At 33.1% G+C, this 18,046-nt stretch overlaps 1 protein-coding gene across 2 annotated transcripts in view; it reads left to right on the forward strand.

The window, feature by feature from the left end:
• Positions 1–18,046, forward strand: part of LOC143256389 (putative E3 ubiquitin-protein ligase makorin-1) — a 49,802-nt gene that overhangs the window by 15,679 nt on the left and 16,077 nt on the right. For both annotated transcript variants that reach the window (XM_076513570.1, XM_076513571.1), the window contains 2 exons: positions 15,885–16,016; positions 17,112–17,332. In XM_076513570.1, the coding sequence (XP_076369685.1) occupies positions 15,885–16,016; positions 17,112–17,332 (353 nt within the window). The remainder of the gene's footprint in view (positions 1–15,884; positions 16,017–17,111; positions 17,333–18,046) is intronic.

Raw genomic sequence — 18,046 nt, forward strand, 5'->3', positions numbered from 1 at the left:
TGTTGAGTTGGAGAACTTTAGGTGAATTATACCAAACATTGTTCTGTATGATGTTGAGTTGGAGAACTTTAGGTGAGTTATACTAAACATTGTTCTGTATGATGTTGAGTTGGAGAACCTTTAGGTGAGTTATAGTGAACATTGTTCTGTATGATGTTGAGTTGGAGAACTTTAGGTGAGTTATACTAAACATTGTTCTGTATGATGTTGAGTTGGAGAACTTTAGGTGAGTTATACTAAACATTGTTCTGTATGATGTTGAGTTGGAGAACTTTAGGTGAATCATACTAAACATTGTTCTGTATGATGTTGAGTTGGAGAACTTTAGGTGAATTATACTAAACATTGTTCTGTATGATGTTGAGTTGAAAAACTTTAGGTGAGTTATACTGAACATTGTTCTCTATGATGTTGAGTTGGAGAACTTTAGGTGAGTTATACTAAACATTGTTCTGTATGATGTTGAGTTGGAGAACTTTAGGTGAGTTATACTAAACATTGTTCTGTATGATGTTGAGTTGAAGAACTTTAGGTGAGTTATACTAAACATTGTTCTGTATGATGTTGAGTTGGAGAACTTTAGGTGAGTTATAGTGAACATTGTTCTGTATGATGTTGAGTTGGAGAACTTTAGGTGAGTTATACTAAACATTGTTCTGTATGATGTTGAGTTGGAGAACTTTAGGTGAGTTATATTAAACATTGTTCTGTATGATGTTGAGTTGGAGAACCTTTAGTGAATTATACCAAACATTGTTCTGTATGATGTTGAGTTGGAGAACTTTAGGTGAGTTATACCAAACATTGTTCTGTATGATGTTGAGTTGGAGAACTTTAGGTGAGTTATACTAAACATTGTTCTGTATGATGTTGAGTTGGAGAACTTTAGGTGAGTTATACCAAACATTGTTCTGTATGATGTTGAGTTGGAGAACTTTAGGTGAGTTATACTAAACATTGTTCTGTATGATGCTGAGTTGGAGAACTTTAGGTGAGTTATACTAAACATTGTTCTGTATGATGTTGAGTTGGAGAACTTTAGGTGAGTTATACCTAAACATTTTTCTGTATGATGTTGAGTTGAAAAACTTTAGGTGAGTTATACTGAACATTGTTCTGTATGATGTTGAGTTGGAGAACTTTAGGTGAGTTATACTAAACATTGTTCTGTATGATGTTGAGTTGGAGAACTTTAGGTGAGTTATACTAAACATTGTTCTGTATGATGTTGAGTTGGAGAACTTTAGGTGAGTTATACTAAACATTGTTCTGTATGATGTTGAGTTGAAAAACTTTAGGTGAGTTATACTGAACATTGTTCTCTATAATGTTGAGTTGGAGAACTTTAGGTGAGTTATACTAAACATTGTTCTGTATGATGTTGAGTTGGAGAACCTTTAGTGAATTATACTAAACATTGTTCTGTATGATGTTGAGTTGGAGAACTTTAGGTGAGTTATACTCAAACATTGTTCTGTATGATGCTGAGTTGGAGAACTTTAGGTGAGTTATACTAAACATTGTTCTGTATGATGTTGAGTTGGAGAACTTTAGGTGAATTATACTAAACATTGTTCTGTATGATGTTGAGTTGGAGAACTTTAGGTGAGTTATACTAAACATTGTTCTGTATGATGTTGAGTTGGAGAACCTTTAGTGAATTATACTAAACATTGTTCTGTATGATGTTGAGTTGGAGAACTTTAGGTGAGTTATACTAAACATTGTTCTGTATGATGTTGAGTTGGAGAACTTTAGGTGAGTTATACTAAACATTGTTCTGTATGATGTTGAGTTGAAGAACTTTAGGTGAGTTATACTAAACATTGTTCTGTATGATGTTGAGTTGGAGAACTTTAGGTGAGTTATACTAAACATTGTTCTGTATGATGTTGAGTTGGAGAACTTTAGGTGAGTTATACTAAACATTGTTCTGTATGATGTTGAGTTGGAGAACTTTAGGTGAGTTATACTAAACATTGTTCTGTATGATGTTGAGTTGAAAAACTTTAGGTGAGTTATAGTGAACATTGTTCTGTATGATGTTGAGTTGGAGAACTTTAGGTGAGTTATATTAAACATTGTTCTGTATGATGTTGAGTTGGAGAACCTTTAGTGAATTATACTAAACATTGTTCTGTATGATGTTGAGTTGGAGAACTTTAGGTGAGTTATACCAAACATTGTTCTGTATGATGTTGAGTTGGAGAACTTTAGGTGAGTTATACCAAACATTGTTCTGTATGATGTTGAGTTGGAGAACTTTAGGTGAGTTATACTAAACATTGTTCTGTATGATGTTGAGTTGGAGAACTTTAGGTGAGTTATACTAAACATTGTTCTGTATGATGTTGAGTTGAAAAACTTTAGGTGAGTTATACTGAACATTGTTCTGTATGATGTTGAGTTGGAGAACTTTAGGTGAGTTATACTAAACATTGTTCTGTATGATGTTGAGTTGGAGAACTTTAGGTGAGTTATACTAAACATTGTTCTGTATGATGTTGAGTTGGAGAACTTTAGGTGAGTTATACTAAACATTGTTCTGTATGATGTTGAGTTGAAAAACTTTAGGTGAGTTATACTGAACATTGTTCTCTATAATGTTGAGTTGGAGAACTTTAGGTGAGTTATACTAAACATTGTTCTGTATGATGTTGAGTTGGAGAACTTTAGGTGAGTTATACCAAACATTGTTCTGTATGATGTTGAGTTGGAGAACTTTAGGTGAGTTATACCAAACATTGATCTGTATGATGTTGAGTTGGAGAACTCTAGGTGAGTTATACTAAACATTGTTCTGTATGATGTTGAGTTGGAGAACTTTAGGTGAGTTATACTGAACATTGTTCTGTATGATGTTCAGTTGGAGAACTTTAGGTGAGTTATACTAAACATTGTTCTGTATGATGTTGAGTTGGAGAACCTTAGTGAATTATACCAAACATTGTTCTGTATGATGTTGAGTTGGAGAACTTTAGGTGAGTTATACTAAACATTGTTCTGTATGATGTTGAGTTGGAGAACTTTAGGTGAGTTATACTAAACATTGTTCTGTATGATGTTGAGTTGGAGAACTTTAGGTGAATTATACTAAACATTGTTCTGTATGATGTTGAGTTGGAGAACTTTAGGTGAGTTATACTAAACATTGTTCTGTATGATGCTGAGTTGGAGAACCTTTAGTGAATTATACCAAACATTGTTCTGTATGATGTTGAGTTGGAGAACTTTAGGTGAGTTATACTAAACATTGTTCTGTATGATGTTGAGTTGGAGAACTTTAGGTGAGTTATACCAAACATTGTTCTGTATGATGTTGAGTTGGAGAACTTTAGGTGAGTTATACTAAACATTGTTCTGTATGATGTTGAGTTGGAGAACTTTAGGTGAGTTATACTAAACATTGTTCTGTATGATGTTGAGTTGAAGAACTTTAGGTGAGTTATACCAAACATTGTTCTGTATGATGTTGAGTTGGAGAACTTTAGGTGAGTTATACTAAACATTGTTCTGTATGATGTTGAGTTGGAGAACTTTAGGTGAGTTATACCAAACATTGTTCTGTATGATGTTGAGTTGAAAAACTTTAGGTGAGTTATAGTGAACATTGTTCTGTATGATGTTGAGTTGGAGAACTTTAGGTGAGTTATACTAAACATTGTTCTGTATGATGTTGAGTTGGAGAACTTTAGGTGAGTTATATTAAACATTGTTCTGTATGATGTTGAGTTGGAGAACCTTTAGTGAATTATACTAAACATTGTTCTGTATGATGTTGAGTTGGAGAACTTTAGGTGAGTTATACTCAAACATTGTTCTGTATGATGTTGAGTTGGAGAACTTTAGGTGAGTTATACCAAACATTGTTCTGTATGATGTTGAGTTGGAGAACTTTAGGTGAGTTATACTAAACATTGTTTTGTATGATGTTGAGTTGAAGAACTTTAGGTGAGTTATACTAAACATTGTTCTGTATGATGTTGAGTTGGAGAACTTTAGGTGAGTTATACTAAACATTGTTCTGTATGATGTTGAGTTGAAAAACTTTAGGTGAGTTATACTGAACATTGTTCTGTATGATGTTGAGTTGGAGAACTTTAGGTGAGTTATACTAAACATTGTTCTGTATGATGTTGAGTTGGAGAACTTTAGGTGAGTTATACTAAACATTGTTCTGTATGATGTTGAGTTGAAAAACTTTAGGTGAGTTATACTGAACATTGTTCTCTATAATGTTGAGTTGGAGAACTTTAGGTGAGTTATACTAAACATTGTTCTGTATGATGTTGAGTTGGAGAACTTTAGGTGAGTTATACTAAACATTGTTCTGTATGATGTTGAGTTGGAGAACTTTAGGTGAGTTATACTAAACATTGTTCTGTATGATGTTGAGTTGGAGAACTTTAGGTGAGTTATACTAAACATTGATCTGTATGATGTTGAGTTGGAGAACTCTAGGTGAGTTATACTAAACATTGTTCTGTATGATGTTGAGTTGGAGAACTTTAGGTGAGTTATACTGAACATTGTTCTGTATGATGTTCAGTTGGAGAACTTTAGGTGAGTTATACTAAACATTGTTCTGTATGATGTTGAGTTGGAGAACCTTTAGTGAATTATACTAAACATTGTTCTGTATGATGTTGAGTTGGAGAACGTTAGGGAGTTATACTAAACATTGTTTTGTATGATGTTGAGTTGGAGAACTTTAGGTGAGTTATACTAAACATTGTTCTGTATGATTTGAGTTGGAGAACTTTAGGTGAGTTATACTAAACATTGTTCTGTATGATGTTGAGTTGCAGAACTTTAGGTGAGTTATACTAAACATTGTTCTGTATGATGTTGAGTTGGAGAACTTTAGGTGAGTTATACTAAACATTGTTCTGTATGATGTTGAGTTGGAGAACTTTAGGTGAGTTATACTAAACATTGTTCTGTATGATGTTGAGTTGGAGAACTTTAGGTGAGTTATACTAAACATTGTTTTGTATGATGTTGAGTTGAAGAACTTTAGGTGAGTTATAGTGAACATTGTTCTGTATGATGTTGAGTTGGAGAACTTTAGGTGAGTTATACTAAACATTGTTCTGTATGATGTTGAGTTGGAGAACTTTAGGTGAGTTATACTAAACATTGTTCTGTATGATGTTGAGTTGGAGAACCTTTAGTGAATTATACTAAACATTGTTCTGTATGATGTTGAGTTGGAGAACTTTAGGTGAGTTATACTAAACATTGTTCTGTATGATGTTGAGTTGGAGAACTTTAGGTGAGTTATACTAAACATTGTTCTGTATGATGTTGAGTTGGAGAACTTTAGGTGAGTTATACTAAACATTGTTCTGTATGATGTTGAGTTGAAGAACTTTAGGTGAGTTATACTAAACATTGTTCTGTATGATGTTGAGTTGGAGAACTTTAGGTGAGTTATACCAAACATTGTTCTGTATGATGTTGAGTTGAAAAACTTTAGGTGAGTTATAGTGAACATTGTTCTGTATGATGTTGAGTTGGAGAACTTTAGGTGAGTTATACTAAACATTGTTCTGTATGATGTTGAGTTGGAGAACTTTAGGTGAGTTATACCAAACATTGTTCTGTATGATGTTGAGTTGGAGAACCTTTAGTGAATTATACCAAACATTGTTCTGTATGATGTTGAGTTGGAGAACTTTAGGTGAGTTATACCAAACATTGTTCTGTATGATGTTGAGTTGGAGAACTTTAGGTGAGTTATACCAAACATTGTTCTGTATGATGTTGAGTTGGAGAACTTTAGGTGAGTTATACTAAACATTGTTCTGTATGATGTTGAGTTGAAAACTTTAGGTGAGTTATAGTGAACATTGTTCTGTATGATGTTGAGTTGGAGAACTTTAGGTGAGTTATATTAAACATTGTTCTGTATGATGTTGAGTTGGAGAACCTTTAGTGAATTATACTAAACATTGTTCTGTATGATGTTGAGTTGGAGAACTTTAGGTGAGTTATACTAAACATTGTTCTGTATGATGTTGAGTTGGAGAACTTTAGGTGAGTTATACTAAACATTGTTCTGTATGATGTTGAGTTGGAGAACTTTAGGTGAGTTATACTAAACATTGTTCTGTATGATGTTGAGTTGGAGAACTTTAGGTGAGTTATACTAAACATTGTTCTGTATGATGTTGAGTTGAAAACTTTAGGTGAGTTATACTGAACATTGTTCTGTATGATGTTGAGTTGGAGAACTTTAGGTGAGTTATACTAAACATTGTTCTGTATGATGTTGAGTTGGAGAACTTTAGGTGAGTTATACCAAACATTGTTCTGTATGATGCTGAGTTGGAGAACTTTAGGTGAGTTATACCAAACATTGTTCTGTATGATGTTGAGTTGAAAACTTTAGGTGAGTTATACTGAACATTGTTCTCTATAATGTTGAGTTGGAGAACTTTAGGTGAGTTATACTAAACATTGTTCTGTATGATGTTGAGTTGGAGAACTTTAGGTGAGTTATACTAAACATTGTTCTGTATGATGTTGAGTTGGAGAACTTTAGGTGAGTTATACTAAACATTGATCTGTATGATGTTGAGTTGGAGAACTCTAGGTGAGTTATACTAAACATTGTTCTGTATGATGTTGAGTTGGAGAACTTTAGGTGAGTTATACTGAACATTGTTCTGTATGATGTTCAGTTGGAGAACTTCAGGTGAGTTATACTAAACATTGTTCTGTATGATGTTGAGTTGGAGAACCTTTAGTGAATTATACTAAACATTGTTCTGTATGATGTTGAGTTGGAGAACTTTAGGTGAGTTATACTAAACATTGTTCTGTATGATGTTGAGTTGGAGAACTTTAGGTGAGTTATACTAAACATTGTTCTGTATGATGTTGAGTTGGAGAACTTTAGGTGAATTATACTAAACATTGTTCTGTATGATGTTGAGTTGGAGAACCTTTAGTGAATTATACTAAACATTGTTCTGTATGATGTTGAGTTGGAGAACTTTAGGTGAGTTATACTAAACATTGTTCTGTATGATGTTGAGTTGGAGAACTTTAGGTGAGTTATACTAAACATTGTTCTGTATGATGTTGAGTTGGAGAACTTTAGGTGAGTTATACTAAACATTGTTCTGTATGATGTTGAGTTGAAGAACTTTAGGTGAGTTATACTAAACATTGTTCTGTATGATGTTGAGTTGGAGAACTTTAGGTGAGTTATACTAAACATTGTTCTGTATGATGTTGAGTTGGAGAACTTTAGGTGAGTTATACTAAACATTGTTCTGTATGATGTTGAGTTGAAAAACTTTAGGTGAGTTATAGTGAACATTGTTCTGTATGATGTTGAGTTGGAGAACTTTAGGTGAGTTATACTAAACATTGTTCTGTATGATGTTGAGTTGGAGAACTTTAGGTGAGTTATATTAAACATTGTTCTGTATGATGTTGAGTTGGAGAACCTTTAGTGAATTATACTAAACATTGTTCTGTATGATGTTGAGTTGGAGAACTTTAGGTGAGTTATACTAAACATTGTTCTGTATGATGTTGAGTTGGAGAACTTTAGGTGAGTTATACTAAACATTGTTCTGTATGATGTTGAGTTGGAGAACTTTAGGTGAGTTATACTAAACATTGTTTTGTATGATGTTGAGTTGAAGAACTTTAGGTGAGTTATACTAAACATTGTTCTGTATGATGTTGAGTTGGAGAACTTTAGGTGAGTTATACTAAACATTGTTCTGTATGATGTTGAGTTGAAAAACTTTAGGTGAGTTATACTGAACATTGTTCTGTATGATGTTGAGTTGGAGAACTTTAGGTGAGTTATACTAAACATTGTTCTGTATGATGTTGAGTTGGAGAACTTTAGGTGAGTTATACTAAACATTGTTCTGTATGATGTTGAGTTGGAGAACTTTAGGTGAGTTATACTAAACATTGTTCTGTATGATGTTGAGTTGGAGAACCTTTAGTGAATTATACCAAACATTGTTCTGTATGATGTTGAGTTGGAGAACGTTAGGGAGTTATACTAAACATTGTTTTGTATGATGTTGAGTTGGAGAACTTTAGGTGAGTTATACTAAACATTGTTCTGTATGATTTGAGTTGGAGAACTTTAGGTCAGTTATACTAAACATTGTTCTGTATGATGTTGAGTTGGAGAACTTTAGGTGAGTTATACTAAACATTGTTCTGTATGATGTTGAGTTGGAGAACTTTAGGTGAGTTATACTAAACATTGTTCTGTATGATGTTGAGTTGGAGAACTTTAAGTGAGTTATTCTAAACATTGTTCTATATGATGTTGAGTTGGAGAACTTTAGGTGAGTTATACTAAACATTGTTCTGTATGATGTTGATTTGGAGAACTTTAGGTGAGTTATACTGAACATTGTTCTCTATGATGTTGAGTTGGAGAACTTTAGGTGAGTTATATTAAACATTGTTCTGTATGATGTTGAGTTGGAGAACTTTAGGTGAGTTATACTAAACATTGTTCTGTATGATGTTGAGTTGAAGAACTTTAGGTGAGTTATGCTAAACATTGTTCTGTATGATGTTGAGTTGGAGAACTTTAGGTGAGTTATACTAAACATTGTTCTGTATGATGTTGAGTTGGAGAACTTCAGGTGAGTTATACTAAACATTGTTCTGTATGATGTTGAGTTGGAGAACTTTAGGTGAGTTATACTAAACATTGTTCTGTATGATGTTGAGTTGGAGAACTTTAGGTGAGTTATACTAAACATTGTTCTGTATGATGTTGAGTTGGAGAACTTTAGGTGAGTTATACTAAACATTGTTCTGTATGATGTTGAGTTGAAAAACTTTAGGTGAGTTATAGTGAACATTGTTCTGTATGATGTTGAGTTGGAGAACTTTAGGTGAGTTATACTAAACATTGTTCTGTATGATGTTGAGTTGGAGAACTTTAGGTGAGTTATACTAAACATTGTTCTGTATGATGTTGAGTTGGAGAACTTTAGGTGAGTTATACTAAACATTATTTTGTATGATGTTGAGTTGGAGAACTTTAGGTGAGTTATACTGAACATTGTTCTGTATGATGTTGAGTTGGAGAACTTTAGGTGAGTTATACTAAACATTGTTTTGTATGATGTTGAGTTGAAGAACTTTAGGTGAGTTATAGTGAACATTGTTCTGTATGATGTTGAGTTGGAGAACTTTAGGTGAGTTATACCAAACATTGTTCTGTATGATGTTGAGTTGGAGAACTTTAGGTGAGTTATACTAAACATTGTTCTGTATGATGTTGAGTTGGAGAACCTTTAGTGAATTATACTAAACATTGTTCTGTATGATGTTGAGTTGGAGAACTTTAGGTGAGTTATACTAAACATTGTTCTGTATGATGTTGAGTTGGAGAACTTTAGGTGAGTTATACTAAACATTGTTCTGTATGATGTTGAGTTGGAGAACTTTAGGTGAGTTATACTAAACATTGTTCTGTATGATGTTGAGTTGAAGAACTTTAGGTGAGTTATACTAAACATCGTTCTGTATGATGTTGAGTTGGAGAACTTTAGGTGAGTTATACCAAACATTGTTCTGTATGATGTTGAGTTGAAAAACTTTAGGTGAGTTATAGTGAACATTGTTCTGTATGATGTTGAGTTGGAGAACTTTAGGTGAGTTATACTAAACATTGTTCTGTATGATGTTGAGTTGGAGAACTTTAGGTGAGTTATACTAAACATTGTTCTGTATGATGTTGAGTTGGAGAACCTTTAGTGAATTATACCAAACATTGTTCTGTATGATGTTGAGTTGGAGAACTTTAGGTGAGTTATACTAAACATTGTTCTGTATGATGTTGAGTTGGAGAACTTTAGGTGAGTTATACCAAACATTGTTCTGTATGATGTTGAGTTGAAAAAACTTTAGGTGAGTTATAGTGAACATTGTTCTGTATGATGTTGAGTTGGAGAACTTTAGGTGAGTTATATTAAACATTGTTCTGTATGATGTTGAGTTGGAGAACCTTTAGTGAATTATACTAAACATTGTTCTGTATGATGTTGAGTTGGAGAACTTTAGGTGAGTTATACCAAACATTGTTCTGTATGATGTTGAGTTGGAGAACTTTAGGTGAGTTATACTAAACATTGTTCTGTATGATGTTGAGTTGGAGAACTTTAGGTGAGTTATACCAAACATTGTTCTGTATGATGTTGAGTTGGAGAACTTTAGGTGAGTTATACCAAACATTGTTCTGTATGATGTTGAGTTGAAAACTTTAGGTGAGTTATACTGAACATTGTTCTGTATGATGTTGAGTTGGAGAACTTTAGGTGAGTTATACTAAACATTGTTCTGTATGATGTTGAGTTGGAGAACTTTAGGTGAGTTATACCAAACATTGTTCTGTATGATGTTGAGTTGGAGAACTTTAGGTGAGTTATACTAAACATTGTTCTGTATGATGTTGAGTTGAAAACTTTAGGTGAGTTATACTGAACATTGTTCTCTATAATGTTGAGTTGGAGAACTTTAGGTGAGTTATACTAAACATTGTTCTGTATGATGTTGAGTTGGAGAACTTTAGGTGAGTTATACTAAACATTGTTCTGTATGATGTTGAGTTGGAGAACTTTAGGTGAGTTATACTAAACATTGATCTGTATGATGTTGAGTTGGAGAACTCTAGGTGAGTTATACTAAACATTGTTCTGTATGATGTTGAGTTGGAGAACTTTAGGTGAGTTATACTGAACATTGTTCTGTATGATGTTCAGTTGGAGAACTTCAGGTGAGTTATACCAAACATTGTTCTGTATGATGTTGAGTTGGAGAACCTTAGTGAATTATACCAAACATTGTTCTGTATGATGTTGAGTTGGAGAACTTTAGGTGAGTTATACCAAACATTGTTCTGTATGATGTTGAGTTGGAGAACTTTAGGTGAGTTATACTAAACATTGTTCTGTATGATGTTGAGTTGGAGAACTTTAGGTGAATTATACCAAACATTGTTCTGTATGATGTTGAGTTGGAGAACCTTTAGTGAATTATACTAAACATTGTTCTGTATGATGTTGAGTTGGAGAACTTTAGGTGAGTTATACTAAACATTGTTCTGTATGATGTTGAGTTGGAGAACTTTAGGTGAGTTATACTAAACATTGTTCTGTATGATGTTGAGTTGGAGAACTTTAGGTGAGTTATACTAAACATTGTTCTGTATGATGTTGAGTTGGAGAACTTTAGGTGAGTTATACTAAACATTGTTCTGTATGATGTTGAGTTGAAGAACTTTAGGTGAGTTATACCAAACATTGTTCTGTATGATGTTGAGTTGGAGAACTTTAGGTGAGTTATACCAAACATTGTTCTGTATGATGTTGAGTTGGAGAACTTTAGGTGAGTTATACTAAACATTGTTCTGTATGATGTTGAGTTGAAAAACTTTAGGTGAGTTATAGTGAACATTGTTCTGTATGATGTTGAGTTGGAGAACTTTAGGTGAGTTATACTAAACATTGTTCTGTATGATGTTGAGTTGGAGAACTTTAGGTGAGTTATATTAAACATTGTTCTGTATGATGTTGAGTTGGAGAACCTTTAGTGAATTATACTAAACATTGTTCTGTATGATGTTGAGTTGGAGAACTTTAGGTGAGTTATACTAAACATTGTTCTGTATGATGTTGAGTTGGAGAACTTTAGGTGAGTTATACTAAACATTGTTCTGTATGATGTTGAGTTGGAGAACTTTAGGTGAGTTATACTAAACATTGTTTTGTATGATGTTGAGTTGAAGAACTTTAGGTGAGTTATACTAAACATTGTTCTGTATGATGTTGAGTTGGAGAACTTTAGGTGAGTTATACTAAACATTGTTCTGTATGATGTTGAGTTGAAAAACTTTAGGTGAGTTATACTGAACATTGTTCTGTATGATGTTGAGTTGGAGAACTTTAGGTGAGTTATACTAAACATTGTTCTGTATGATGTTGAGTTGGAGAACTTTAGGTGAGTTATACTAAACATTGTTCTGTATGATGTTGAGTTGGAGAACTTTAGGTGAGTTATACTAAACATTGTTCTGTATGATGTTGAGTTGGAGAACCTTTAGTGAATTATACTAAACATTGTTCTGTATGATGTTGAGTTGGAGAACGTTAGGGAGTTATACTAAACATTGTTTTGTATGATGTTGAGTTGGAGAACTTTAGGTGAGTTATACTAAACATTGTTCTGTATGATTTGAGTTGGAGAACTTTAGGTCAGTTATACCAAACATTGTTCTGTATGATGTTGAGTTGGAGAACTTTAGGTGAGTTATACTAAACATTGTTCTGTATGATGTTGAGTTGGAGAACTTTAGGTGAGTTATACTAAACATTGTTCTGTATGATGTTGAGTTGGAGAACTTTAAGTGAGTTATTCTAAACATTGTTCTATATGATGTTGAGTTGGAGAACTTTAGGTGAGTTATACTAAACATTGTTCTGTATGATGTTGATTTGGAGAACTTTAGGTGAGTTATACTGAACATTGTTCTCTATGATGTTGAGTTGGAGAACTTTAGGTGAGTTATATTAAACATTGTTCTGTATGATGTTGAGTTGGAGAACTTTAGGTGAGTTATACTAAACATTGTTCTGTATGATGTTGAGTTGAAGAACTTTAGGTGAGTTATGCTAAACATTGTTCTGTATGATGTTGAGTTGGAGAACTTTAGGTGAGTTATACTAAACATTGTTCTGTATGATGTTGAGTTGGAGAACTTCAGGTGAGTTATACTAAACATTGTTCTGTATGATGTTGAGTTGGAGAACTTTAGGTGAGTTATACCAAACATTGTTCTGTATGATGTTGAGTTGGAGAACTTTAGGTGAGTTATACCAAACATTGTTCTGTATGATGTTGAGTTGGAGAACTTTAGGTGAGTTATACTAAACATTGTTCTGTATGATGTTGAGTTGAAAAACTTTAGGTGAGTTATAGTGAACATTGTTCTGTATGATGTTGAGTTGGAGAACTTTAGGTGAGTTATACTAAACATTGTTCTGTATGATGTTGAGTTGGAGAACTTTAGGTGAGTTATACTAAACATTGTTCTGTATGATGTTGAGTTGGAGAACTTTAGGTGAGTTATACTAAACATTATTTTGTATGATGTTGAGTTGGAGAACTTTAGGTGAGTTATACTAAACATTGTTCTGTATGATGTTGAGTTGGAGAACTTTAGGTGAGTTATACCAAACATTGTTCTGTATGATGTTGAGTTGGAGAACTTTAGTTGAGTTATACTAAACATTGTTCTGTATGATGTTGAGTTGGAGAACTTTAGGTGAGTTATACCAAACATTGTTCTGTATGATGTTGAGTTGAAGAACTTTAGGTGAGTTATACTAAACATTGTTCTGTATGATGTTGAGTTGGAGAACTTTAGGTGAGTTATACTAAACATTGTTCTGTATGATGTTGAGTTGAAAAACTTTAGGTGAGTTATACTGAACATTGTTCTGTATGATGTTGAGTTGGAGAACTTTAGGTGAGTTATACTAAACATTGTTCTGTATGATGTTGAGTTGGAGAACTTTAGGTGAGTTATACTAAACATTGTTCTGTATGATGTTGAGTTGGAGAACTTTAGGTGAGTTATACCAAACATTGTTCTGTATGATGTTGAGTTGAAAAACTTTAGGTGAGTTATACTGAACATTGTTCTCTATAATGTTGAGTTGGAGAACTTTAGGTGAGTTATACTAAACATTGTTCTGTTTGATGTTGAGTTGGTGAACCTTTAGTGAATTATACTAAACATTGTTCTGTATGATGTTGAGTTGGAGAACGTTAGGGAGTTATACTAAACATTGTTTTGTATGATGTTGAGTTGGAGAACTTTAGGTGAGTTATACTAAACATTGTTCTGTATGATGTTGAGTTGGAGAACTTTAGGTCAGTTATACTAAACATTGTTGTGTATGATGTTGAGTTGGAGAACTTTAGGTGAGTTATACTAAACATTGTTCTGTATGATGTTGAGTTGGAGAACTTTAGGTGAGTTATACTAAACATTGTTCTGTATGATGTTGTTGAAGAACTTCAGGTGAGTTATACTAAACATTGTTCTGTATGATGTTGAGTTGGAGAACTTTAGGTGAGTTATACTAAACATTGTTCTGTATGATGTTGAGTTGGAGAACTTTAGGTGAGTTATACTAAACATTGTTCTGTATGATGTTGAGTTGGAGAACTTTAGGTGAGTTATACTAAACATTGTTCTGTATGATGTTGAGTTGGAGAACTTTAGGTGGGTTATACTAAACATTGTTTTGTATGATGTTGAGTTGGAGAACTTTAGGTGAGTTATACTAAACATTGTTCTGTATGATGTTGAGTTGGAGAACTTTAGGTGAATTATACTAAACAGTGTTCTGTATGATGTTGAGTTGGAGAACTTTAGGTGAGTTATACTAAACATTGTTCTGTATGATGTTGAGTTGGAGAACTTTAGGTGAGTTATACTAAACATTGTTCTGTATGATGTTGTTGAAGAACTTTAGGTGAGTTATACTAAACATTGTTCTGTATGATGTTGAGTTGAAAAACTTTAGGTGAGTTATACTAAACATTGTTCTGTATGATGTTGAGTTGGAGAACTTTAGGTGAGTTATACTAAACATTGTTCTGTATGATGTTGAGTTGGAGACCTTTAGGTGAGTTATACTAAACATTGTTCTGTATGATGTTGAGTTGGAGAACTTTAGGTGAGTTATACTAAACATTGTTCTGTATGATGTTGAGTTGGAGAACTTTAGGTGAGTTATACTAAACATTGTTCTGTATGATGTTGAGTTGGAGAACTTTAGGTGAATTATACTAAACATTGTTCTGTATGATGTTGAGTTGGAGAACTTTAGGTGAGTTATACTAAATATTGTTCTGTATGATGTTGAGTTGGAGAACTTTAGGTGAGTTATACTAAACATTGTTCTGTATGATGTTGAGTTGGAGAACTTTAGGTGAGTTATACTAAACATTGTTCTGTATGATGTTGTTGAAGAACTTCAGGTGAGTTATACTAAACATTGTTCTGTATGATGTTGTTGAAGAACTTCAGGTGAGTTATACTAAACATTGTTCTGTATGATGTTGAGTTGAAAAACTTTAGGTGAGTTATACTAAACATTGTTCTGTATGATGTTGAGTTTAAAAACTTTAGGTGAGTTATGCTAAACATTGTTCTGTATGATGTTGAGTTGGAGAACTTTAGGTCAGTTATACTAAAGATTGTTCTGTATGATGTTGAGTTGGAGAACTTTAGGTGAGTTATACTAAACATTGTTCAGTATGGTGTTGAGTTGAAGAACTTTAGGTGAGTTATACTAAACATTGTTCTGTATGATGTTGAGTTGGAGAACTTTAGGTGAGTTATACTAAACATTGTTTCCAAACACATTGTTAGATTACTATGTTTTTATCCTAAAGTTGTTGATAATGATTGATTTAATTTATTTTGATGCACTAGAATGATGTTTCAGTGGTGTGAGGACCTCATCTTGTATTGTAAAAGAATGTTTCATTGGTTTGAGGACCATCATCTTGTATTGTAAAAGAATGTTTCAGTGGTGTGAGTACCTCATCTTGTATTGTTAAAGAATGATGTTTCAGTGGTGTGAGGACCTCATCTTGTATTGTTAAAGAATGATGTTTCAGTGGTGTGAGGACCTCATCCTTTATTTTCAGTAATTAAGAACAACTTTGTAGAGTCCATGTTATGTACCTTTCACACATCTAATTAATTGCAGTAAATAGCTGAAAACGTGAGTAAATGTCCTGTAGAGGAGTATTGATGCCAGTAATTCTACAAATATTAAGTCTGAACAAAATATGTTGGTTTCTAGGTGGGATGACAATACTTAGGAAGCAAAGTCATTCAAGTGGCAGTGGAAGAGACGTAGAAGGAAAGAGAAAAGTATCACATCTAGAGAAAGTGTCATCAGATTGGGTTAATGCCCCAGAGTTTGTGCCTAGATGTAAGTACTAAATAAATCTAAACACATCATAACAAACAAGCACTGTACTGACAGATTCCTGTGGCCTTGCTCATAATTTACTGTCACCAGAGAGTTAACTTGGTTCATTGTACTGTACGTAGACTTGTACTTTACTGTCACCAGACAGTTAACTTGGTTCACTGTACTGTACGTAGACTTGTACTTTACTGTCACCAGACAGTTAACTTGGTTCATTGTACTGAATGTAGACTTGTACTTTACTGTCACCAGTCAGTTAACTTGGTTCATTGTACTGTACGTAGACTTGTACTTTACTGTCACCAGTCAGTTAACTTGGTTCATTGTACTGAACATAGACTTGTACTTTACTGTCACCAGTCAGTTAACTTGGTTCATTGTACTGAACATAGACTTGTACTTTACTGTCACCAGTCAGTTAACTTGGTTCATTGTACTGTACGTAGACTTGTACTTTACTGTCACCAGTCAGTTAACTTGGTTCATTGTACTGTACGTAGACTTGTACTTTACTGTCACCAGACAGTTAACTTGGTTCATTGTACTGAACGTAGACTTGTACTTTACTGTCACCAGTCAGTTAACTTGGTTCATTGTAGTTCATTTGACTTAATTTGTTAGTACATAGGAGAGAAGATAATTTCTATAAATCTATTTTTTGAATGATATGTGTCACTGTGAACTGAGGAAACATTTTGACAGAAATCTTTCTTTATTGTCTTATGAGAGATAACTAATCCACAGCCAAGAAAATCAATTCCTTTCTCTGTTTGATTTTCACCTTTTTAATGTTATTTTAGAACAGAATGTAAGGCTGTAGAGGTTATTTTAATGACTGATTAACAATATGAGTTTAATTAATTGTGTATATTGTTATCAACAATACTCCATATAGTAATTAATGATATAGTTACACAGGTTTGTTTCTGCCCCTAATATTGAATGCTAAAATGGTTATTAATGTATATATTGTGTGTATCTGTAGAAATACAAATATCATTATAAAAGAACTTATAGATTGACTCAAATGAAAGTCATTCTTTAATTTTTATTGTTGGATGTTGTGAATTAATTCCTTTTTTATGAATTTTTTAGCATTAATAAAGTCTTACGCAGAGAAAGTAAAGTCAAGTGACACAGTCAGCCATACGGCATCATTTCCTGTTCACCAGCTTGTCCCTCTATGTCCGTACACTGCTGGTGACGAGTGCCCGTTTGGAAACACCTGTCAGTATTTACATGGGGAAGTGTGTGACATCTGTAATAAGCCAGTATTACATCCTTTGGATGAAACACAAAGAAGTCAGCATAGAGATGTAAGTGTTTTTTTCAGATATACAAACAAAATTTATCTTTGAGAATGATTGTCAGAAGGTTTGTGTAGATATATCACAAACATCCACAGTTTGTAGTAAGTTTGACGAAAGGATTATTTATCTGAATAGCTTATTAGATTTGAGCTTTTTTTTAATGTGACCTGTTCACTTTTGTGCAGGTTACAAAATATTTCTTGTTTGATTTTTGAGGTTTTTGTGTTGTTATATTAATTAATTACAATTTCTTATCTTATTCTACTTGTAATTGGTTGTGTATTTTTACGTTGTCTTTGGGCAATATTATACAAACTGATTACTGTTACGTGTCTTGTGAGAATGAATTCTACTTCCATAAGATAATTTTATATTCTTCAATGCATTTACTAAAACATTTTGTTATGTGTTTGTTATTAACTCTTTCAACACAGACTCAGTCAGTTTGACCAACCACATGACCTCTTTGTGCTTGTTTAAAGCCTTTACAAATCTTATTCTTCTAACTGGTAGTATTTCAGTTAACATTATACTTTTAACTGGCAATATTTCAGTTGACATTATACTTTTAACTGGCAGTATTTCAGTTGACATTATACTTTTAACTGGCAGTATTTCAGTTGACATTATACTTTTAACTGGCAGTATTTCAGTTGACATTATACTTTTAACTGGCAGTATTTCAGTTAACATTATACTTTTAACTGGCAGTATTTCAGT

Source organism: Tachypleus tridentatus, chromosome 7 (assembly GCF_004210375.1).
Source record: "Tachypleus tridentatus isolate NWPU-2018 chromosome 7, ASM421037v1, whole genome shotgun sequence".
NCBI classification, from domain to species: Eukaryota; Metazoa; Arthropoda; class Merostomata; order Xiphosura; family Limulidae; genus Tachypleus; species Tachypleus tridentatus.